The sequence below is a fragment of the Octopus bimaculoides genome, chromosome 28, assembly GCF_046866305.1.
Source record: "Octopus bimaculoides isolate indiv1 chromosome 28, ASM4686630v1, whole genome shotgun sequence".
Classification (NCBI taxonomy): domain Eukaryota; kingdom Metazoa; phylum Mollusca; class Cephalopoda; order Octopoda; family Octopodidae; genus Octopus; species Octopus bimaculoides.
In genome coordinates, this window is record NC_142955.1 from 6,482,043 (window position 1) to 6,508,129 (window position 26,087).

At 37.6% G+C, this 26,087-nt stretch overlaps 1 protein-coding gene across 3 annotated transcripts in view; it reads right to left on the reverse strand.

Moving 5' to 3' along the window:
- Positions 1-14,247, reverse strand: part of LOC106868371 (uncharacterized) — a 192,797-nt gene extending 178,550 nt beyond the window's left edge. For all 3 annotated transcript variants that reach the window (XM_052977663.2, XM_052977662.2, XM_052977661.2), the window contains exon 1: positions 12,750-14,247. In XM_052977663.2, coding sequence (XP_052833623.1) covers positions 12,750-12,840 — 91 coding nt within the window. In that variant the 5' untranslated portion in view covers positions 12,841-14,247. The remainder of the gene's footprint in view (positions 1-12,749) is intronic.
- Between the last annotated feature and the right edge of the window lie 11,840 nt (positions 14,248-26,087).

A 26,087-nucleotide genomic window follows, 5' to 3' on the forward strand; every position in this document is an offset into this window, starting at 1 on the left:
TTATCTGTAGCCCTGGGCCAACCAAAGCTTTGTGAGTGGATTTGGTACATGGAAACTGAAAGAAGCCTGTTGTATGAGTGTGTGTGTTCCTGAGGATCTTTGTGCCTGTGTTTGTCCCCTACCACCACTTGACAACAGTTATTGCCAGTGTTCATGAGTTTATGTCACAGAAACTTAGTGATTTGGCAAAAGAGATCAATAGAATAAGTACCAGGCTTAAAAAAAATACTGGTGTCAATTCATTCCACAAAAAAATTTTCAAGGCAGTGAGTGCCCCAACATGGCTGCAGTTTAATGACTGAAAGAAGTAAAAGATATAAGATAGACACACACACACACATACACACACTCACAGACAACTATTGGGTCATCCCATAAATAATGCGTTTTTTTTCAATTGCATGAACTAAAAGTCAGAGGAGGATGGGATAAACTACCTGCATCAACTTGCTATAAAAGCAGGTAGTAATTTTCCCTTGGCTCTTATTCTTAGTGCAAGTTTTGAAGAGTGCAGTTCGATTTTAAGTTTTTTCCAAGCTATAATGGAAGTGACAAAGGAGCATATTTGGTATATTTTGCTTTATGAGTTTAATAAAGGCAACAATGCAACAGAGAGTGTGAGAAATATTAATGCAGTATATGGGGATCGGACAATAAATGTAAGCCAGTGTCAACAGTGGTTCCAGAAATTCCGAGCCGGAAACTACAGCCTAGAAGACGAGCCTTGCCCTGAAAGATCTGTAGAGCTCGACAAGGATGTCCTGCAAACCCTGGTGGAACAAAATCCCACTGAAACTGTTGAGGATCTAGCAGAGAAGCTTGGATCTGGTCATTCAACCATTCCTTGACACCTGCATGCTACTGGAAAAGTCAGCAAATTCGGTCGATGGGCTCCTCACAAACTGTCCAAGTCTAATCAAACACAGAGAGTGAATGTGTGCACTTCTTCACTACCACATCTCATGAATGAACCTTTTACAGACTGAATAGTGACTGGTGATGAGAAATGGGTTCTCTACAAAAATGTCAAGCACAGAAGACAGTGGGTAGGGAAAGGAGAAACACTGGCACCCCAGGCTAAAGAAGGTCTTCACCCACGTATGGTATTGTTATCTGTTTGGTGGGATATGAAAGGTTTAGCCCACTTTGAACTTTTAAACCCAAACCAAAGGATAACTAAAGCGATCTACTACGAGCAGCTTGAGCAGCCTAAGTCAGCACTAAAAGAAGAACAACCATCTTTGGTTTCAAGACAAAAGGTGTTCTTCCATTAGGAAAATACTCGGCCACATACAGCAAGGATGACATTCCAAAGGCTGGAGCAGTTTGAACGGGAAACAATGCCCCACCAACCATATTTGCCAGACATTGCTCCATCTGATTATCATTTATTCTGCAGTCTTCAAAATTATTTGGACGGAAAAAATATGAAGTCATAACAGCACTGGAGGAGTATTTTTCATCACAGTCTAGTGAATTTTGGAATAGGGGCCTTGCAAGTCTACCAGATAGATGGAAGATCATTGTAGAAAATGAAGGAGAGTATATTTTAGATCAAAAAAGAACTTTGTTTATCTTAATTTTGAAAAATAAAAGAAGTATAAAAAACTGCATTATTTATGGGATAACCCAATATATATATATGTATATTATTTAGTTTAAAAGAGTTCCAACACTGTCTGTTTTTTATGTTTTATTTATATTCCTGCAGAACCAATGTGGGGTATAGAATATGGAATATACAATATATAATATAATATACAATATATAATATAAAATAAAATAAAATAAAAATGGATGGCACCATGAAAGAAAGTATTGAATGTAGATGAAATATTGAGTGTTCAATATAAAGGATCAAATATATAAATATATAAATATAAATATATAAAGGCGACTCGAGTTTCAGGGCTATTTCCCTTCGTCATGGCCGGTATGACAGATATATATATATATATATACATACATATATATATAATATAGGACAATCAGTTAGTTGTCATAATAAAACTCAGAGTTCCGGATGTTGGGGCTGAAGCCTGCTCAGGCATCTCATCAGTTATTATATTGAGAGATAAATTCCTCTATTTACATAATATCAAGATCTCATTCATTCTTTTTTTGTCACACTATTCATTATTAATATATTTATGTACTAGCAGTATAGCCCGGTGCTGCCCAGGATTAAGCTAGGATTATTAAGTGATCAAGTGCTTTATTTCAAACCAAAATAAGTAACATCGACATCAGATTTGAGCGAAATCCGTTGAAACTGGTTTGGCTGAAAATGGTTTGCTGGCAATTTGATTGAGAAATCCCATAAGGAATCAGTTTATTGGTTATTTCCACTCATTGACTGTTTTTTTTAAAGTTGCATTATTGATCTGCATAGGAGAAGGTTGATCTGAAGGTTTGCATTGGGGATCTGGATTGGAGTAACTTAGGAAAACTTACCAACAGCCTTAACCAAAAAATAAGGGGCCTGTCCCTTTTAGGTTAACTCTAACCCTAACCCTAAACCCTAACCCCTAACCCTAAAACCCTAACCCTGACCCTGAAACCGTAACCCTAACACCAACCCTAATCCTAATCCTAACCCTAACACTAACCTTAACCCTAATCCTAACTGTAAAACCCTAACCCTAATCCTAAAACCCTAACCGTAACACCCTAGTGGAAATCGTGCGGGTGTTAATCTGAAAAATTACCAAACCCTTTTTGTGGTCCGAAAAACGGGTTGGGGGGTGCTGGTGGAAGCCTCGGAAATTTTACTCATTTATATTGTGTAATTCACTGACAAATTGTTGCACACCTCTTTGTTTCATTGTTGTTGTGAAATATAAACAAAACTCTTTCGCTCCCAAAGTAGTATATGTGCGTGTGTGTGAGAGGGGGAGAAAGGTGAATGATTTAAAATAAATAAATGATTTAAAATAAATATATTTTAATTGTTGCTTGAGAAAGTATATATAATCTCATTATAAAATATAGTGTCTTTCAAAAACATCCTATATTTGAAAGTATATCTCATGTTTAAGAAAAAAAAAAGCATTTCACATTTTCATTTTTCAGGAATGCTGACACTGTCTTCCTTACTCCCCTCTCCCACTTTTTCTTTCGTTAGACGCTTTCTGTCTTCCTCTCCCACTTTTTCATTACTTTTTTTTTTGTTAGACGCTGGCAAACAAACTGTCTTGCTTACAAAAATTTTATTTCCTTAGACGCTTTCTGTCTCCCTCTCCCACTTTTTCTTTACTTTTTTTGTTAAACACTAGCAAACAATCTGTATCTCTCCCTCACTCCCCCTGTCACAAACACTATTCCTCTCTCTCTCTCTCCTTCATGCGCATATGCACATTTTGACTTCGCCATGTTAACAAACTTCAAAATTGGTAAAAGTTATGGTTGAAAATCGATTTTTATAGCTATACGCGGGTGCTTCTGAGAGAAAAAGTTGACGAAAATGCAGATAAGGTCATGATGAATGTCCTCCTAAAATTGGAGCGACATGCATGCTAATTTGTGAACGTGCATAGACTACATTCACGTACACACACACACACACACATCCTGCCTTTTATATATAGGGATATATGAGGTGGTATGGCAGCACACAGTTGCATGTGCATTGACAGCTAGCAGTGACTTGCATGAGGCAGTGTGCTAAGTGATATCTCTGTGTTTACTTCACAAATTGTGCAGCACAAGTCTGCGATTTTGTCATGGACAGGAAGTTGGAACAAAGAGCTAACATGAAATTTTGCATTAAACTTAGGAAGTCTGCTAAAAAAACATTAAGCATGCTTTGCCAAGCTTACAGTGATGAGGCAATGGGTTGTACGCAATGTTTCAACTGGTATAGGCACTTCAAAAGTGGAAGAACAAAGACCTACCACAAGAGTCATCTCTGGAAATATGGTGTTGTGCATCGAGAATTTGTCCTCCAGGGCCACACCATCAACCGAGAGTTCTACTGTGATGTTTTGAAGTGGTTGAGGGAGGACATTCAGCGAAGGCAAGTGAATCTGTGGAGCGCGAAGAGTTGAATTCTTCACTGAGCTCACCTCAATTGTGAGTTTCTCACCAAAAACAATATGGTGTCCTTTCTGCACCTGCCCTATTCACCAGATTTAGCACCTGTGGACTTCCATCTCTTCCCCAAGATGAAAAGGCAGCTCAAAGGTTTCTATTTTAACAAGGTTGTTGAGATCCAAAGTGTATCGCAGAATATCCTCAACTTGCTTATGGAAAATGACTTCCAGACTGGATTCCAAAAGTGGCAGGAAAACTAGAACCAGTGTATTGCTGCACAAGTTGAGCATCTTGAAGGAGATGATGTTAAAATTTAGGTGAGTAAGTTATTTTTTATTAATCATACCTAGTCAGGGAACCTATTGATATCACCTCATATATATATATATATATATATATATATATATATATATATATATATATATATATATATATATTATACATATGTATATTTGTAATGCAATATATGGATTCATAGAATCCTGTGGCAATCACAGAAAGCTCCTCTAGTGGACACAGCTACCATACCACATAGCAATCCAATACAGAGGAGTATAATGCAGTGTTCTATAAAGTTATTTCATGAGGAGTATATAGACCATATAAAGTCAGGAGGTATGAGAGGTGAATATATAGATATATATATTTAACTACTTGATATCTATAGGATTACAGCCATTTTTCAACCTTGAACATGTAATAATAACTTAGGTGTATAATAAATTATTTTATATACCTGCACTAATATTCATGCTATACATTGCACAGTATAATTGTACATTTACAAATCAATGCAGATATACAAGGCTAGCTCTTCAGATCACTAGAACATCATGGTTACACCAATGCTTCAACTTTATATCCTTTATATACACAATATGTGGAATAACTGATAGAATTAGATTGATATTATCAATAAAGAATAAATGTAAATGATAAAGACGTTTGTGTGAGGTAGTATCAAAAAGTTCCAGAACTAGATATGTTTAATAAAAAAAAACTTATTTACTTAAGTTTTAATATAATCTTCTTTGAAATAATCACCTTGTACAGCAACACACTGATCCCAGCTTTCCTGCACTTTTGGAATCTGGCCTGGAAGTCATTTTCTGTAAGCGTTGAGGACCTTCTGTGATTCACTGTGGATCTCAACAATGGTATTAAAATGGTGACTTTTGAGTTGCCTTTTCATCTTGGGGAAGAGATGGAAGTCTGCAGGTGCTAAACCTGGTGAATATTTATGTGTAACACTGTGTATAAACTCTGTATTTGGAATGAACAATTTCAAAGACTGTTGGATTTTACTCATAGGGTATTGGAATTTTAATAATTGATTTACAAAGGCAATGACCAATCTTAAAGACTATTGGATTTTACTCACAAGGTATTGGAATCTTATAGTATACGATTCTGCCTAAACAATGGATTTCCAAATACAATATCCCTGCATTCACTCTCTATTTCCTATCTTATCTAAATTAACTATTGCTTAACCATCCTCTCACACCGTCTCTGATGAAGGGATATAATAAATATCCTGGAAACAGCTGTAAGACCTTCTATTTATAAATGTTCTAAAACATACACAACCTTAGATTTTTATCTCATTACTTAAAGTAAATCCTTATATATACACAGGCTGATATATGACCTATGTTGGACCCCTTATTTGCATAATCACCAAACCTGGAGCTTAACTATGGTCTATTCTTAGCACTTACGCAGCATTACCTGAGACCTCTGGGTCTAATTGACACCATTGCCGCACATAACCTCTATATATATATATATATATATTATTACATAAACACTACATACACACACACATATATTTATATTGATGTGTGTGTGTGTGGGTGTGGGTGTGTGTGGGTGTACATGCCTGAGTGCATGTATGTGTGTGAGTATGTAAATAAAACTATATCTGTATATACTAGAAATGAAAATCAACATAATACTGAAAGGTATGTATGGCAATTAACAGAAAGAACAAAAAGCAGACATGGATAAAGTCACTTCATCAGTCAAGCTTTAACCCTGAGTCCTAATGACTTTGATGCTGAAAAATCTTGGAGTTTGTCCTTTCCGTTACTTGTTATATACAACTGTGATGAGTATTATTTTGATGAGTATTATTTTGATGTGTGTGTGTGTGTGTGTGTGTGTGTGTGTGTACACATATGAACTAATGAAGGAAATTTCAACATAGTAGCTAGGTCTGGCAGAAATAATAGCAAACTTCCCTTCAAATCACACCCTTACTATCCTACCCTCTAAAATAATGACAGGTTACATTAGATAATGAAATTCAAAATATCACTAAGATGACATGGTCAGAAATGGAATGCTAGTGATTATACTTTAAATAAGATGAGATGCAGTTTGGTTTTATACGTGGGTAGAATACCACAAATACCATCTTCCGGATCTTTTTTAAAACGGGGGCCACATTTTTCATTAATGTTTTACGTAGTGCTTTTGGTACCGAAAGACTTTCAAACTTCGTATACTTATCTATTTTGTGTTATAGAACAGAAAAATATTTTTGTATTCGAATTTATTTCATGTAAAAAATTGTCTTATTTCGATAATTTCAACCAATCACTGACGTCCATTCAGCCGATATACATTAAGTGCCGACTACATAAACAAACGATTCTTCGTTTTATTTGCTTTTTTCATTTTAAATTTGCTTTAACCCTAACCCTAACCCTAACCCTAACCCTAACTCTAACCCTAGGGTTAGGGTTAGAGTTAGGGTTAGGGTTAGGGTTAATTGTTTCAGAATCGTTTGTTTATGTAGTCGGCACTTAATGTATATCGGCTGAATGGACGTCAGTGATTGGTTGAAATTACAGAAATACGACAACTTTAACATGGAATAATTTATGGATTTCTTTTTTTTTTAAGAAGACTAAGAGAAAAAGATGTTTTATATGACACATTCTACCAGTGATCCAAGTTTCAAAGTGTTTCGTTAATGAAAAATGTGGCCCCCGTTTTAAAAAAGATCCCATCTTCCTAGTGAGACAGCTGCAGGAAAAGTATTTGATCAAAAGTAAGCCACTATATTTAGCTTTCATTGACCTGGAGAAAGCTTTTGACAGAGTCCTGTGCTCTGTTATATAGTGGTCTCTAAGGATGCTAGGAGTAGAGGAGTGGCTTGTTAGAATCATACAAGCCATGTACAGAGATGCTGTCAGTAAGGTGAGAGTTGGCCATGAATACAGTGATGAATTTAGCATACAGGTAGGGGTTCACCAGGGCTCAGTTCTTAATCCACTCCTATTCATCATAGTCCTCTAGGCCATAACAGAGAAATTCAAAACTGGATACCATGGGAACTTCTATACACTGATGGCCTCATTCTTATTGCAGAATCTGTAGCAGAATTGGAGAAGAAATTCCAGGTATGGAAGCAAAACCTGGAATCAAAGGACCTTAAAGTTAATCTAGCTAAGACCAAAGTTGTTGTTAGCAAGAAAGTAGATAAGACTCTATCTCTCTCAGATAAACAGCCCTGCTCAATTTGTTGGAAAGGGGTGGGCAGTAATTCCATTTGCTGTACCAAATGTAAGCTATGGACACATAAGAGATGCAGTGGAATTACAGGTAGATTAACAGATAAGTTCACCTTTGTGTGTGACAGATGTACAGGAACAATAAACACTAAGAGCACATGAGACTTAGACTCTCTCAAATGTCCAGTTGGCTCTCTTGAGGTAGTAGATAGTTTCTGTTACCTAGGTGACCAAATTAGCAATTGGTGTGGATGCTCTGAAAGTATTGTTTCTAGAACACAAATAGCATGGAGGAAGTTCAGAGAACTACTACTTCTGTTGACAAAAAAATGATTCTCTCTCAGAGTGAAAAGTAGATTGCATGATGCTTGTATATGAACAGCTATATTCCATGATAGTGAGACATGAGATCTGGATGCAGAGGACATGCACAGATTTGAAAGGAATGAAGGCAGTATGCTCTACTGGATGTACAGCATCAATGTGCATGAACAACAGAGTGCAAATGTGTTGAGAGAAAATTTAGGCATAAGAGGAATCAGGTGCAGCATGCAAGAGACAAGACTGCATATATATCTATGTATATAAAATTGAATGTCTGTCCGTTTGTTTGTTTGTTTGTTTGTCTGTCAAAATGAAAGTAAAGATAGCAAATCTGTAGGAGTAGTCTCACCCTGGTTCACATTCAAAACTGAATATTTCAATTCTCCTTGGGAATACAGCCTATCAAGCTAAACAATAGTAATTAGGGAGATATATAAGCAGTAATGAGGCCTTTTGGCATATATTTAGATTCCTAATCCACGAAAGGCACCCAGCCATTCAACAACTTTCTGTGCATTTAGAAAATGGTCAAAGGGTTTACTTCATGGATGAGACAGCTGCCAATCAAGTTTCAAATCCGAAGGATACCACTTTAACAGCCTTTTCCAATCTTTGTCGGAGGAACAATTTCTTTCCAAAAACACTGCTATATCACAAGGTTCCTCTGTTATTACACATGGAGTAATAATAAATGGAACAGACGCAAAATTGGTACAAAAGTTCAGGGTCATTCTGGGATTAAGTTTGGAACAACAATTGGTAGATTATACACTGTACATCCTAACCAAAATGAATGCTTTCATCTCAGAATGCTTCTACATGTAAAAAGAGGACCAACTTCATGGGAAAGTTTGAAACAAGTTTATGGTGAGATTTGCAGAATGCATTGAGAATCACGTTTGAAGGTTTGCTTGCAAATGATCGGCAACAGGAAGCAACACTGGAAGAAGCTTCAATATCAAAAACACCAAAGAGTTTAAGAGGTCTTTTTGCTATTATTCTCAAAAATTGTGAAGTAAGTAATCCTTTTGAACTGTGGAATGAGTTCAGAAATGATCTTGATGAAGATTTCAAGCACCAACTTCGGTTGAGTAATCCTGAGCAAGATATTGGTTTTACTGATGCTGCATACAATGCGGCTTTGATTGAAATTATTTCGATGGCAGATGAACCTATAGAAAATTTAGGTTTCCTACTAACTAATAGATGACTCCCTTGGCCTTGCATTAGCCTCTCACTGGACAGTCATTGTACACCCTGCAAGAGCAACTGGCCTCTTCCCACATTTTATGGGTGTTAGCTAATATACTTTTCATATTGGGTGCACAACTAAAGGAAACCCTTAGCTTGTGCCTATTGATCAAACATCTGTATCTGTGTTTGTCTACTAATCTGAGGAATATTCTTTCCACACAAGTTTGATGTTGAATGAGAAGGGTGAGGCAAACCAAACGATGTTTCAGTGTTTCTCTGACTGGCTGCCATGTCGGTGGCACGTAAAAAGCACCCACTACACTCTCGGAGTGGTTAGCGTTAGGAAGGGCATCCAGCTGTAGAAACCTTACCAGATCAGATTGGAGCCTGGTGCAGCCTCCTGGCTTACCAGTCTTCAGTCAAACCGTCCAACTCATGCCAGCATGGAAAACGGACATTAAACGATGATGATGATGATGGTATATATAATAAGAAAAGGGAGGAAAAGAATTTCGATTATTCCCACGTGGTGAGTTGTAATGCAAAATATATATATATATATATATATATATATATATATATATGTGTGTGTGTGTGTGTGTGTGTGTAGTCAATCTAGCATGCATGAAGTGGATTCGATCCACTATAGCCAAATTTAAATTAACACTGCAACAGAACTTTTCCCTTGGTGGAACAAAGGTTTTTCTCTGACAGCAGTTTTACATTTTCCAGATGCCTTTAGCTAAGCCCGATATAATGTCTTCACCACTTGACGCTTTCTAACCTCTTCTACTCCACCAAAAGCTAGAATAGAGATAACAAGGCCACCAACTAAATCTATTGTTTTCAATGATATGTCTATCCTTCTGGGTAGTTATAAAAGCAAGAAACCCCAAGCAAAATCGAAGTAGTCACTTGGCGAAAACAGAGCGAGGCAGCTCGTGACAACTCAATTAGTTAGGAAACGGACTACTATAATCATAACCACAATGAATGCGACTACTAAGAAAATAGTTAGCAAGAGAAATGAAGTTTACTGTCAGCAACTGTGAGACAACGTCCCACACCCTACATCTTTCACTATTCTCTTACAACACCACTATCTCTCTCTCTCTGGATTACTACTAAACAATGAAGAGGACACAAACACAAACTTTACTTCGCGTGTTTATGGATCTATTATAACCTGCCCGTCGTGGTATGGTATTTTTCAACGTAACGATAAATAAATATTTTCTTAAAACTTCATGCATTGTTTGTCTTTCACATCCTACAACATGCTGCAATTATAACAACAAATCTTACCCGCTACAATTGGTAACTACACAAATTATTATTGTTACATATATATATAAATAAAAGGAAAATACACACAGTTTACATAGTTTTAATATATTTTAAATGAAAAAGTATTGTGGTTGTCGACCGGTTTCGCTTTTGCAAATCATGACATTGAAATTATTGTAATTTTGTATTTTCTTAAGAAGATTTTAGTCCATGCTCTTGTATGAAAGTTTGATTCATTCACAAACTTTCATACAAAAACATGTACTAAAATCTTAAGAAAATACAAAATTACAATAATTTCAATGTCATGATTAGCAAAAGCAAAACCAGTCGACAACCACAATACTCTTTCATTTAAAATAACCGTTCAACCCATGCCAGCAGGGACAATGGACGTTAAATGATGATAATGATGATGATGATGATGATGATGATGATGATGATGATGATGACGATAAAAAGAGTTTGCCATACTGTTTAATAGCACAGGCCAGCCTGTGCTCTTATATACAAGTGAGACATGGGCAACTATGAAGAGGATGGAACATTGATTAGCTACAACACAAAGGGCTAATGACAGATCAATGTTAGGTGTATCGTTACAAGAGCATATTCAAAATGAGATAATTTGAGAACAGAGTGCAGTGAATAACATGACCGCAGAGTAACAAAAGTCCAAGTTCTGCTGGGCCAGACATGTTTCATGGTTCACAGACAACTGATAGACCCGTGAGACTGGAAATGGTATTCAAGAGATTGGAAATGGTCAACTGGAAGGTCGCCACAATGATGAGAAGACAATTTGAGTCAAGGTGGAAAAGAATGGTTCAATCAAAACAAAATTGGAAGCGCATTGTAACAGCATCTGATGTTCTGATAGATACTGTGAGATATATATACACACACACACACACATCTATGTGCAGGGGTGGCTGTGTGACTAAGTAGTATGTTTCCCAACCACATAGTTCCAGGTTCAGTCCCACTGCATGTTACCTTGGGAAAGTATTCTCCACTATAACCTTGGGCTGATCAAAGCCTCATGAGTAGATTGGTAGATGGAAACTGAAAGGAGCGTGTCATATATATCATGATGATGATCATCATCATTTAATGTCCATTTTCCATGCTGGCATGGGTTAGACAGTTTGACTGGTATTGATGAACCAGAGAGCTGTACCAGGCCCCAGTCATCTGTTTTGGCTTAGTTTCTACAGTTGGATGCCCTTTCTAATTCCAACCACTTTACAGAATGTACTGGGTGTTTTTTATGTGTCACCAGAACGAGTGCCTATTACATGTCACTGGCACTGGAGACTTTTGCATGTCACTGACACAAGTACCATTTACATATCACCAACACTGGCAATGACCACGATTCACTTACCTTATGTGTGTGTGTGTATGTGTTTGTGTGTATACATATATGTGTGTGTATGCGTATATGTGTGTAACTGTGAGGCAGTGTGAAAAGACTAGACGTTTATAACAATCAGATGCCATCTATATGATCAGCTTCTACACATTTTCCACCTACCCAGTTTTTCTCAGAAGGCCATGTAAAATGACACATGTCCAAGATATCATGCAATGAAATCAAAACTGAAAGCTGATGATAGCAAACTGAAACATTCTGCATATTGCACCTACTATTACTACCTTTGTACATGTCTTTGTATACATGCACATGCACACACACACACACACACACACACACACACACACACACATATGTGAAATGTGTACATACATAAGTGGCAAGTTTATAGAGTCAGAACATTAGATAAAATGCATTGCAGTATTTGTTGTTTCAGGTTCTCTGCAATCTGATTTCAAAACTTGCAGAAAACCATCAGTGTATTTCATTCTGTTGAGGTCAATCTGCACTGGGGGAAGGTTGGGCTCCACCAGTTTAAGAATGCTCAAGACATGCTATATGTCAGAGCACACTTACTCCATCAGAAGTGGCAGAACCTAAGGAAGGATGGATATGGGTGTACACACACACACACACACATACACACACACATAGAAGAGAGAGAGAGAGAGAGCGCGTGCGGAGTGTGCTTGTATAACATGATAGCCAGGCAAACAGATTTAAAGCTAGTAACTATAAATCTTAGATAATCAGATAAGTAAACAGATAAGTATATTATATATATATATATATATATATATATATATATATATATATATGGATGGATGGATGGATGGATAGAAAGACAGACAGACAGGTAGATAGATAGACTGACAGATAGAGAAATAGACAGGGAGACAGGCAGATACACGGGTAGGTAGGCTGGGAGATAGATAAACATCCAAACAGACAGATAAATTGTTCAATTGATTGACTGATATATCAATTATTCAATCTACACAAAAACAACATACCTGCCTCAGACCAGCCAACAAGTCCGACGTGTTCCAATTTACTCTGTAGACCGAGACTCTTGAACATCGAAGACACCCAAATATCTTGCATGTTTTGTAAACCGTCACCTATTGTTTTCTTTCACGTTAGCCAGCTTCTCTCGCTGCTCTCTCACTCCTTTTCTCCCTTCTCCGCTGCTCTCTCACTCCTTTTCTCCCTTCCCCGTTGCTCTCTTTCCTTTTCTCCAGCTAAGCCAGTCTCCCGCTGTCTTTCTAACGCTGACCTCTTCACTCTTTTCTTCTCCGCTGTTCTCTCTGTCAATCTCTTGTTGTTTTTACCCCTTCTTTTTCTCTCCTACTTCCTACCTCAGCCTCTCTCTCTTTCTCTGACACTCTGGTCTCTTCCCTCTCCTTCCTAACTTAGCCAATTTGCCTCTCTTCCTCTCTCTTCTCTCTCTCTCTCTAATTTTATTATCGCTTTTCCTGTTACTCTTACTTTCTTCCTTTTTTTACTTATTTTACTGCCTCTCACTGCCATTCCTTGTTCGCTTGCCACTCTCTTTCTCCTCCGCTGTCTTCCTCCCCCCTCCTCTCTCATGCTGCATCTGTTATTGCTGCTGCTGCTATTATTATTGCTGTTGTTGCAGCTGTTGATGTTATTACTGTTTAGCCGGAGCCAGCCCTATTCAAACAGAAGTCCCTGGCATGGCAGTGTTACTCAGGTGCTTTACCTGTTCGGGATAAGCTCTTTAGGTATGGTTCTGCGTCCAAGGTACGGACAGGACAGTGAAACTGTTCTGCACGCAATTGTACAATGTCCGAAGATTTCGGAACCCTGGGCTTATGTCGAACATCTGCTGTCACATTCGAGAAGAGTACAACTGTCGACCGAAGCTATAATTAAGATCGTTCCGCCGCCCTTCCTGAACAGGGAAGAGCAGGCTTGTTTACTCTCGGTAGCAACTATCGCGAAAGAGGTAGTGTGGAAGACTAGAGTGAAAGGGATCATGACAAGCATGTTTATCTCCAGCTTTGGGTTCCATAGGAAAAGAAAAAAAGGGGGGGGGGGCTGGAGAAGAAATGTCTGTCGCACGGTGTGTTTCGGAAGCGTGTTGAGAGTGAAAGAACCTGTTTCAGCAAAAACAGAAAAGGTAAAAAAATAAAGTCTTCCGTGTGAGAACGTGGTTTGAGGGGTCACCCACATCCTCCGCTTCACTTTTGAAGCATTCGATTCTTTTCTTTGTCAATATTCGATTTTTTAATTTTTAAACGTTCATCCTCCACTGTCAACTCCATTCGATCCCCAGCCCCTTGTCTGTCTGTCCTTGTTTTCGTCCTCTCTCCATATAGTAACCATATAGGTTTACTATATTGTTAATAAAGAAAAGAGCCAGCCCTATTCAAACAGACCCGTGGTCAAAGGCGTCGTTTCAACCGTGACTATCCCTTCACTTTTTTTTTATTTTACAAATTATTTTTCAGACTTGTCCTTTCGTTATGGCTTCAGTTGTGTAATATCTAACAGCGATTTCTACCAAGTTCAAAAACCACACCGAGGCTCCATTACTGGTTTGTTGTGGTTAGTGTAGCAGCAGCAGCAGCAGTAGCAGTCGTAGTAGTGTTTATCCACCCCGCAGACATATCAAAAGCATACTATAGGTGACTGCCTTGTCGGCATTTTCTAACGTCTTATTTCAAACAATACAGTTTGGTTTTTGAGAGATTTGGCTGCTATTTCTCACAGATCCAGATAGCATGAAGGGATGTCCCTCATTGGTCCATACATATATAAGACAATATGGGAGATTTGAGTACTATTTCTACTCGCTCTAGCTACTACAGAAAGGTTCTTCTCGGTTTATATATATAATACACATCCATTCATATTGTATGCGCGCGTGTCATGCAACGTTATAAATATGGGGTGTAAAGTGGAAGTTACTGAATTTATGTGTATTTCCTTGGATTACAATGAGTTTCCATCCATCCATCCGTCTGTCTGTCATCATTTAATGATCAGCTTTCCATGTTTGCATGGATCAAATGGTATGTGTTGAGGCAGATTTTCTATAACCGAATGCCCTTCTTGTCACCAACCCTTACCTGTTTCCAAGCAAAGTAACATTACCTGTGGCCAGACATTTTTCAAGGAGGACTGGAAACAAACAACAAGCTTGTTTACAACCATCACATAATATCATTGCAGAGGAATGAACCTACCTGAAGCAGTTGGTTTAAATATATATACACACAATACACCCATATATATATATATATATATATATATATATATATATATATATATACACATATATACTTTTGAGCATGGTCATTGCCAGAACCGCCTGACTGGCCCTTGTGCCAGTGGCACGTAAAAAGCACCCACTACACTCTCGGAGTGGTTGGTGTTAGGAAGGGCATCCAGCTGTAGAAATTTTGCCAGATCAGATTGAGCCTGGTGCAGCTTCTGGTTCACCAAACCGTCCAACCCATGCCACCATGGAAAGCGGACGTTAAACGATGATGATGATGATATATTCTTTTGTTTGTTTCAACCATGCAGCTGTTGTGATGCTGAAACACCACTGTGATTTTGTACTTTTACATATCATTCTTCTTTGGCTGGTTTCTTCAGGATGGTGGCAGTTCATATCACCACTCCTGCAAATGCTTTTTTCTTTGGTTGTTGGCCCATTTGTTGTATGAGGAAGTTTGACACTGCTACCCTCCTCTATACCTCATGCTGGTTCATCCAGTGTTGTAGTGAGCAGAATGTGCAGTTTCTGTTTGAAGACAACCACATCCACATTGTGCAGATTCGTTAATTTTCTTGGCAAGACATTGAAGAACTGTAGTTTATTGCAGTCCTATTCTATTGCAGTACCTGGTCCTGACTTTTGATGGGATGGACAGTACTCTTGGAACAATACAATGGTATCCAGTTCAGGCATTTGTATAGCACTCAATACTGAAATTAGGTACTAGCCCTTCCAAAATTTCCTATACGTAGATTATTACATATCTGTCACATCTTTATTCCAAGGAATAAAATTGTAATTTTTCAGCCTTTCCCTGTAGCTCATCTGCTGCACTGTTGCAATTGTTTTAGTGTCATGAGTGGGATTACTTCAAGCTCTGCTGTTAGTTTGGCACTATGTGGTGACCACAGCTGAAAGCAGTAGTACAAGTGGTTCAGAACAAAGGACCTTAGTATCCATCCTGCCAGTTGTCTGCACTTTGTTACCATCTCAGTAATGTGTCTATGAAATGGTGCATCATCACACATACTGATCCCCAAGTCTTTCACTACCTGTGACTCTGGGATTGCGGTGGTTTTGGGTCCTGCATTTGCAGGCTGCAGTACATTAGTGAGCTGATAGCACAGTGCTTGAAATTTTCCAGTATTAAACTGCATGTTGTTTTCTTCAGCTCACTTGTATATTGCATTTAACAACTATTTTACATTTGGGAGATTGAAGTCACTCTGGAGAAGTATTTGATGTGTTGGTTCAGGCTTGTCAATACCTCTTCTATGTGTCTGAGGCTATCCTCAAATTTACCATCATGTTTCAAGGCATTTGGTGGATATCATTTTGTGCATATAACTGCATCAATTTGCTTTATATGAATTATTAAAGTGCCACAAACTGGATTTGAGTGTGAGAAAAGTACAAGGGGTGTGACATCTTTGCAGATGTACATAGCAGCATCATGGCTTCTTTCTCTTCTATCTGTATGAAATACATACTCTGGTATGTATCTTTTCACATCTGTTATATTAGATGTTAGATGCATTTCTATAAGAGCTATGCAGATTGCTTGATTGCATGCAACAAGGTCTTTCAGATAAAGAATTTTACCTAAGTTACTAAGTTGTAATAGACCTCCAATATTTAGTAGAAATATGGGTGCTATACTCAAGTAGTTGTTACTGGTGTTTGTGGTGGCCATCCTGGGTCCATCACCTGTGATGGTCTTGTGTATTGAAATGCATGGCTTTGATTTTGCATTTCTTGCAGCCGTGTCAGTTGCTATATTATCTTCTGGCCATTCTCAAAAAAGCTTCCAGCTCAATAGCTGTAGTTTGCACAGCCTCTGCATATTGCCTTTTGAGGGGTGAAGAGGGTATGTATTAATTCCTTTTCTTATTCTTATAGGACCTGTTTCTCTCTGTTGGTGTACTATAAGACTGCAGGTCCACATTTGATGATTTCTCTCTTCTGTGTTCTAGCTGGTTTTGTTATTCTGATAAGACTTATGATGAGAAAAGTTACAATTTGTTCCTTTTTCTCCTTGCCAACAGGTGCCATTTAAATAGAATTTACAGACAATCTGAGCTCTGTCAGTTTTTGTCCTTGCATTTGTTCATTTCACTTTTTGATATTCCAAGTCTTTGTTTTTGTTTTCAGTTTCAGACTTGAGGACAACATCACTCTTTCTGATTGTATCACCTATTTCCCCACCTCTGTTATTCACTACAATTCTGTTTTAGCTGTTATCATTACAGCCACTGCTGCTTTCAGTACTGTTTTTAAGACAGGTGGCATTTATAGTTGCTTTCTTGATGCCATCAGTTTGACCTTCATGGGTTTCTAAATATGTAGTGTTTTCATTGACTACTTTGTTTCTTTCATAATACTGTCTAGGAGACTGAGATGTGGTTGAACAAGCACATAGGAGAATATGAACTCCTGTTTTTTCCATACAATTTTTGCAATAGACCTATGGAAACTGAAACTTTTTAGGGCCACTGCTATGAAATCATTCGGAAGTGATCCTTCAACCATGTACAACACTTGATGAAAGAGACAAAGTACCTCGATTTCTATACATCACTTGCCCATCTAGCTCAGTACAAATTTGCAGCTGTTGGTATCCATTTATTGATATTTTGTAATGTAAAAAGGTGTAAAATATTACTGAAAGGTTTAATAAGTCCAACATTTGCAAAGATGGGAAGGTACTAAGAAAAAAGAGAAGAAATTATTTCTAAGAAGAACTTTATAGAAGAGAGGTAGGAAAGAAAGAGTGAAAGTGTTAAAGAGCAAGGCACACACAGACAAATACAAGCGCACACACACACACATACACATACACACACACACAGAGGAGAGGACCCCCCTTTGGTCATGAATGACCATGGATTTGCCCCTAGAAAGTTCCCTTCCGAAGCACAAGTCCAAGCAAGGTTGTTTGTAGAAGACCAAGAGCTGCCCATACATACAAACCTCCCCTCTACACACCACTGATATTGTCCGAGGGAAAGGCAAAGGCAGATACAACTTGGCTCCAGAGACAGCTGGAGCAACATGAAATAATGTGTCTTACTCAAAACACAATACACAGCCTGGTCTGGGAATCAAACTTACTACCTCATGATGTGTGTAAAGGCACACAACTCTAACCATTGAGCCATGTGTCTTCACACACACACATACACACACTCACACACACACGTATATAGACATTATAAAGAAAGTCAGGAGGTATGAGATGAATATATTTATTTCACCAGTTGATATCTATAAGATTACAATTGTTTTGCAGCCAATATTATTGAAAAATGATTATCTTAGTGTGTAATAAATTATTTGACATGTCTGTATTAGTGTATATGTTATAAATTATAAAGTACTATTGTGCAATTCACAAAGGTAATACAGGTAAAGAAGGCTAGCTCATCAGATGTCTTGCAAACAACTCGCATATGCAAGTGCTACCAGTCGAGAACTCCACATACCGGAAGCCAGCAAGTGTATGGGGTCATCAGGAGAGAATGCGTGCCGTTTCGGGGCCTACCTCTCGATGGCATCAATGCGCACCGGCCCCCCTCACTGATATGAGGCCCCGCTTGCTAGATCAACTGGTTATTAAAAACAAAGCTCAATATTTCTCTAGCCATCGCTCATCGTCTCTTTTTAACCAAATCCAGTGGCTAGCCTTCTCCACTGTAGTTTGGATATCGGTAATGGTGGTATTTACCTTCCGATGAGTTAGGCCTAACGATAACAGAAGTCGTTTCACACTGTGTCCTACAAACCCTCTACATTCAACTTCGATTGGAAAATGCTCCGCTTTCCAGCCTGCGTCTTCATATTTCTTGAGGAGGTTTACAAAATGGTCAATCTTTCGAGCCCGTGTGGCGTCCATATTATCTTCATGAGGAACCGTTAACTCGACTAGATTTACACCTTTCCTTCTTTCACACCACATTAAAATGGCCAGTTTTTCCGTAACTGGGATGGGAAAGAATCCCTGGCACCCAGGTAAATCTGCAGTCACTTCCCAATAGTCGTTCCACTTTTCATCTCTCACACGAAGTTTCTTGTTCTTTTTCTTGAAACGGATCTGCTGACTTGAGCGCACGAAGGTAATAAAACCTTTAGATGGTTCTTTCAACAGTTTTTTCTCAGTGTTGTTGAGATGAATTTGGTTCTTCATAGCATTGAAGATAACCTTCAGGACCAGATTGTGTCTCCATGTATATCTATTCAATGCTAAGGAACAGTTGGAAAGAATAGGTTTCAGTGTTCTGACCTTTCCGCATTTGCATATGTCATTTTTTGAGACGTTCCATCTTACAAGATTCCTAGGTGACGGCAAAACATCATAGGATGAACGAATCAGAAAACTTAGCCGAGATGTCGTCCACTTCCATATTTCATCCCAACGTATTTTCCTCTCAACAACATGTTCTTCCCATCTCTTTATCTGTCCTTGTTGAATACATTGGATCAAATGAAGCTCTCTTCTCTCTGCTTCTCTTGTTTTGATGCTGTTGCTAACAATAGATCTGCGTTTACTCTGCATCATACTTGCAAACGGTCTGAACTGATTTGCGCCAAAACCAAGTCCTCTCCGATGGTTCTGTGTTGCACCCACCATATCTCTGTGTATAAGAGAAGACAAGATGTCATCAGTCTCTGCTTCTGCTTTCCACTTCCTGGCTGTTTTCACCTCTGGTGGGTTATGCCTGATTTCCGTATCCTTCGATTCTCTCAGCATCATCACCGTCTGTATCTTCCCTAGTTTGTATATTTCGACTATTGATGCTAGTGGTAACTGCAACGAACCTCTTTTACGATAAAGCGCTGAACTGTTCAACATCCGAGGTAGGCCTAGCCACTTTCTAATGAACACATTACATTTTTGTTCAATGATCTGAACTTGTGACAAGGCTACCTCATATATTAAAAGTGGCCACGAAAGTCGCGGGAACAAGCCGAACTGCAAACACCAAATTTTATAGTTACCCGGTAACTTCGAGTTATCAATCGCTGATAATCCAGCTTCGGCTTGTTTCATGATTTCCATTCCGCGACTTCTATCTGACAATGTTCCAGCGTATACACTCCCCAAGCTCTTGACGGGTTCTTCTTTGACTGTTGGAATGCTTTCTTCAGCTATTCGAAACTTAAATTCCTTCTGCACTCCCTTAGCAAATGTCAGACTACGCAACTTTTTTGCTCTAAACCGCATCCTAGATCACCTCACAAGTTCGTCTAGTCTCAAGAGAGCATTCTGCATGACTTGTTTATCTGTAGCTAGAAGTGTCATGTCATCCATGAAGGCTTTCTTAGGCGATTTGATCCGAAAAATCCACCGCTTTCAAAATCAACTCCATGACTAAGATAAACCACGTGGCAGATATTGTACAGCCAGCAGCAATACCAATCTCCAATCGGTGCCAATCTGTTGTAAAATCTCCAGCTGTAAACCTCATTTCGAAACTGTCATAGTACATCCTCATTATTTTGATCACTTTGTCTGGAATGTGGAAGTGGTCCATGGCTCTTATCAGTAATTCGTGTGGCACTGAGCCATATGCATTAGCTAGGTCAAGCCATACCACGTTCAAACTTCTCTTTTTCTGCTTGGCATCCTGGATCGCTTTCCAAATCGAAAAACAATGTTCAACGCATCCAGGGATCCCGGGGATTCCAGCCTTTTGAACAGACTCATCAACATACCCGTTATTTTGTAAATATGATACTGTTCTCCTGGAAAGAATTCCCATAAAGATCTTGCATTCCACATTCAATAAGGATATCGGCCTAAACTGTTTTAAAGTTTTTGCATTGGCCTCTTTCGGCAGGTATATACCTTCTGCCTTACACCAATCCTCTACTAGAGTCTCTTCACGCCACAGTTGTCGGAGTAGGACAAAGAGCTTCTTTCGCAGACGATTGCAATATTTATAAACTTTATATGAAACGCCATCACCTCCTGGGGCACTCTTTGCTCTTGCTTTTCTTACGAAATCATTCACCTCTCTCTCCGTGATGTCCCCAATTTGGAATTCGATATCAGGTTCTGAGAGATGATTTAGCCCATGTAAAGGTGGCAGTGGCTGGTTACGGTGCGGATCGCTGTATGTTTCTTTGACATGAGCGTCCAATTCTTCTTTCATATGGTTTCATCCAGTGGCAGACTGGGTCTAAAACTATTGGTTGCCAGGAGGGGGCCCACCCACTACTACAATGCTATCATTTAATTTTTATAACGAATAAATAAAATTTTCAAAAAATACATAAATGGAAATAAAAAGGAGCAATTCAAATTTTTGTGAAAAAATGTATATTTTTCAATAATTACAATGTACATGTGCTGTATACATTACTGGCAGTATACAGTAATACAAATTGTAAATTCAGAATGAATTTTTAAACAAATGTTTTGGTGAGTTTTTAATATACTGTTATTATGAAAACTTTTAACCAAACTGAAAATAATGACCAATAAATCTATAAGTCAATTTCATTATTTTTAATGAAGACTTTTTATTGTTATGCTTTCTTATGAGAATCACAGCATTGTAGCAAATACCATGTCTTCTTACATATACAACATTTGTTTGTTTGCTCTTTACGAAAGTGATTTCTTTCAAACAGCTTGTTCATATATTGTTTTTAATTAAACGTACATATGGCAAATATTCTATCACCACCATTTCAATTGCTCCAGCCCATCTAAAAATAAAGGATAAATTTACATGATTTTGATTTCTTCTACTTTTAAAATTTTACTTCCTTCTATTATTCTTTTTTCCCTGCTCTTGCCTTTACTTTTTTTTATAAAGCCCTTATAACATTTTCAAAATAGCAGTATATTAAACACGTACCAATTTTTAGAAGTTTTAAACAATTGGTGGATATTTTAAAATAGTTTACTTGTATTGTACATTTTACCCATTAACAGATAGTTCAAATGTACAAAGCTTGAATTACATACAGTCCACTATATTAAGCGCAATCGTTTGAGTTCACTAAATGATTGTGCGAATCTGTCAACAATTGCTTCTGTATCCAATTCATCTAACAATTCATTTTCAATGGAGAGCAACATGTATGCTTCCAAGTTCTCCTCAGACAGCGATCTCCTTAACCTTGTCTTTATGATCTTTAGCGTTGAAAATATCCTCTCACATTGGACTTGGTCACTGATAGTGTGCAGATGACTTTATAATGTTCATAAAAGTTACTATATGCCTTGTCATAAAGTCTGTTGGATGCCAGAATTTTTAATATACATGATGGGCAAGTGCTGCAAATTTTATAGTTGTTGCACCTGGAACCCATATTCTCACCACTGTCAAGTAATGGCATTAATACATCAAAGTTTGAAGCAAAAGAAGACAATTCCAATTTTACTTAATCTTTGCTGATTTGTGGAAACAACTTAATAATACCTTGCAAGGCCCTTTCTCTGCAATAGTTTTAAACTTAGCTGGGTCCAAACATGATAAATCTTTATAGAACTGTTTGTGTTGTACAAATTTTGATTCTACTGACTTGACAATGCAATCCATTATTAGATTAAACACATTTACTTGAAAACCAGCTGGAGAATCAGAGGAACTTCCTTCATCATTAACAAGCTCATCTGCCATTCTTTTCTTCTTCCTCTGTCTCTTAACTGGCAATGCTGTTTCCAAAGCATCAATTTCCAATGTTTGATTTTCATCCATATTCATCTGTGAAATCTTGTCATTACATTTATTTACAAATTTCTTGCTGTGAACGTTATCAAATGTTCTTGTCTGTTCCTTCAACTTTGTTGTAGCTGAATCTACTAAACCCCATGGAGTAAACATATCTAATGATGATGCGGAAGTAACACACGCACAGTACATTGCTGGGATCTAAGCAACAAAAAAATTTGAAACTTAACCCCCCCCCCCCATACACACAGCCAAGCAAGGCCTTGTGTGTGTGTGTGTGTGTGAGAGAGAGAGAGAGTAAGAAAACGTTTACTGACAGAAAAGTATGTGATTAAAATAAATTACCTTTTAGATATCGTTTTTAAATCACTGTGGATAAATTCCAGCACTGATCTTCTCAGGCTCTCCAATATTTTAAAATTATAAATAGAAACAAGTGGGGGGGGGGGGTGAAAAAATCAGAAATTTTCAAATTTTTTTTTTTAATAACATAAATGTGCTTACGGGGAGAAGAATATAGAAAAACATCAATACATGTGACAGTGACAAAGTGAATCTCATCTAGTTTAATTCTATTCTTAATCAATTGAGCTATATCCCTCTCAGTAACTTTCATGACCTGATCCAGCAGTTTGATACCTCTGTAGTTGTTTCTATCTAAGGCATCACCTTTACCCTTGTAGCAGCTGACTACAATACCACTACACCAGTCATTGGGGATGGTGCTTTCCTGAATAACCTGATTAACTATACAGGTGACGAAGCTGTATCCTATACCACATTCTCTGCTATGGCCTGGAGGACTATAAGTGGGCTGAGAACTGAGGCCTGGTGAACCCCAACTTGTATGCTAAATTCATCACTGCATGCGAGCAAGAGAAATAATATTCTTAAGATTATAAACATGGAAAATTACAGGACAAGTTATTACACTTGGAAAAGTTTAGGACAACTTATTACATCTGGTAAAGTACAGAACAAGAAAATTTTTACTTAAAATATTGCAGCTAAGGATAAAATTTTGATTTTGAAGACTGTGGAATAAATCAGATGGGGCAATGTGTGGCAAATATGGGGGGTGGGGCATCGTTTCCCATTCAAACTGCTCCAGCCTTTGAAATGTCATCCTTGCTGTATGTGGCCAAGCATTACTCTGATGGAAGAACACCTTTTGTCTTGAAACCAAAGATGGCTGTTCTTCTAGTGTTGACTCGAATGACTAGTTACGATGGGATTTGTTCCACCAGGGTTTGCAGGACATCCTCATCAAGCTCTACAGATCTTTCACGACAAGGCTCGTCTTCTAGGCTGTAGTTTCCGGCTCGGAATTTCTGGAACCACCTTGACACTGGCCTACACTTATTGTCCGATCATCATATACTGCATTAATATTCCTCGCACTTTCCATTGCATTGTTGCCTTCATTGAACTCATAAAGCAAAATATATCAAATATGCTCCTTTGTTACTTCCATTATAGCTTTGGAAAAATAACTATTAAAATTGAACTGCACTCTTCAAAGCTTACACTAAGAATAAGGACAAGGTAAAATTACTACCTACTTTTATAGCAAGTTGATGCAGATAGTTTATGCCATCCCTCTCTGACTTTTAGTTCTTGTAACTGAAGAAGAAAAAACGCATTATTTATGGGATGAACTCCATAATATTTTAACTTGTCACAATGACAAATTTTCAAATTAAACAAAACAACACCCAGCAAAGGGCAATAAACAGTTCAATAAAATTTTTCACAATATTTATATAATATTTTCAGCCCCACAGGGTGAAAATTACAGTTGACACACAGACAACAGTTCAAAAACAATACAATAACCAATAAATTATGATAACAGAAACAATCAAAATTGAATTCACATAACAATGGTGGCAATCAGAATGATGTGAAGAAAAAAGGCTGTCAATGCTTATCTGCCTTTGAAAACATATATATTTGAAGTGAAATACATTCACTGATTTTTGAAAATAGAAATAATATATTTCTAAATCTCTCAGAGAGATTTATGCAGTAGCAGCACAATAAAGTGATAGTATGTTGTCAACTTAATGTGACAGTCCCATAAAAGGGAAGAATACTACTGTTATTTAGACCTAGGAGACACTGTTTCCTGTTGGACTTGACACATTTCCTGTGTCCTTATGTTTTCAAAGTGGAGATAAGCACTTTCATCCAGCAAAGCCAGCATCCAGAGACTAGCTTTGCTGGGTGGAGGTGCTTATCTCCACTTTGAAAACATAAGGACACAGGAAATGTCTCAAGTCCAACAGGAAACAGTGTTTCCTAGGTCTAAATAACTGTAGTATTCTTCCCTTTTATGGGACTGTCACATTAAGTTGACAACATACTATCACTTTATTGTGCTGCTACTGCATAAATCTCTCTGAGAGATTTAGAAATATATTATTTCTAATGTCAATAAGTGTTATGATATTATTATGGCTTTCTGTTAAATATATACTCAATTAAATATATACTTAATATGTATCATTCACCTTCAGTTTCTAAAAAAAATTTCTAGATGGGCTAATTTAAAACTCAAAAGCTATTAAGCGTAGTTCACCTAAAAACTGAAGAATCTGAAATAAAAAAGAAAGGATGTTACACAGAATAATGAAAACATAACAATGTTTGCCATTGTGTGCAAACCAGCTGGGAAAAGTTTTATCAAAATCAATTCGCAGAAAACCAAGAAATTATAAATTTCACTCCTAAGCTATTAGCATGGTTCTGGGTGTATATAGCTTTTAAGAAATTGACCTCAAATGGGAAGATTTGCAAATAGATCTCTGACTTGTTTTGGAAAATTTGTTGCAATTACTTCCTCCAGAGTCATATCCCAATGATGATCGAAAAAAATCATGTCAAGAAATTGCAGAAAACTATTGCAGTAATGAAAATATAGGAATCCAAAATTTCAGGGTTGCAAATCTGGATTTGGCCCAGAATGTCATTAATTTACTCACAGAGTTGGCCTTTAGATTATAAAAATTGTAATCATACAAAAAAATTTGTCACAAAAAGTCATGTAAAAAAAATGGGCGGAAACAATCATAGTAATGGAAACTTGGGAATCCAAAATTTCAGGATTGTGGGTCCAGATTTGGCCTGGAATGTTTTTAATTTACTCACGGAGTCAGCTTGATGCCAAAATGGTATATGTTGGACTATGGCCTCTAGGAGTAAAGTTGACAAAGTGTGAGACACTGACACGCTGACATTCATATTTATTATATTATATTATTATATTATGTTATATTAAACCAGCGAGCTGGCAGAATCATTAGCACGCTGGGCAAAATGCTTAACGGTATTTTGTCCGCCATTAGGTTTTGAGTTCAAATTCTGCCATGGTTGACTTCGCCTTTCATCCTTTTGGGGTTGATAAGATTAGTACCAGT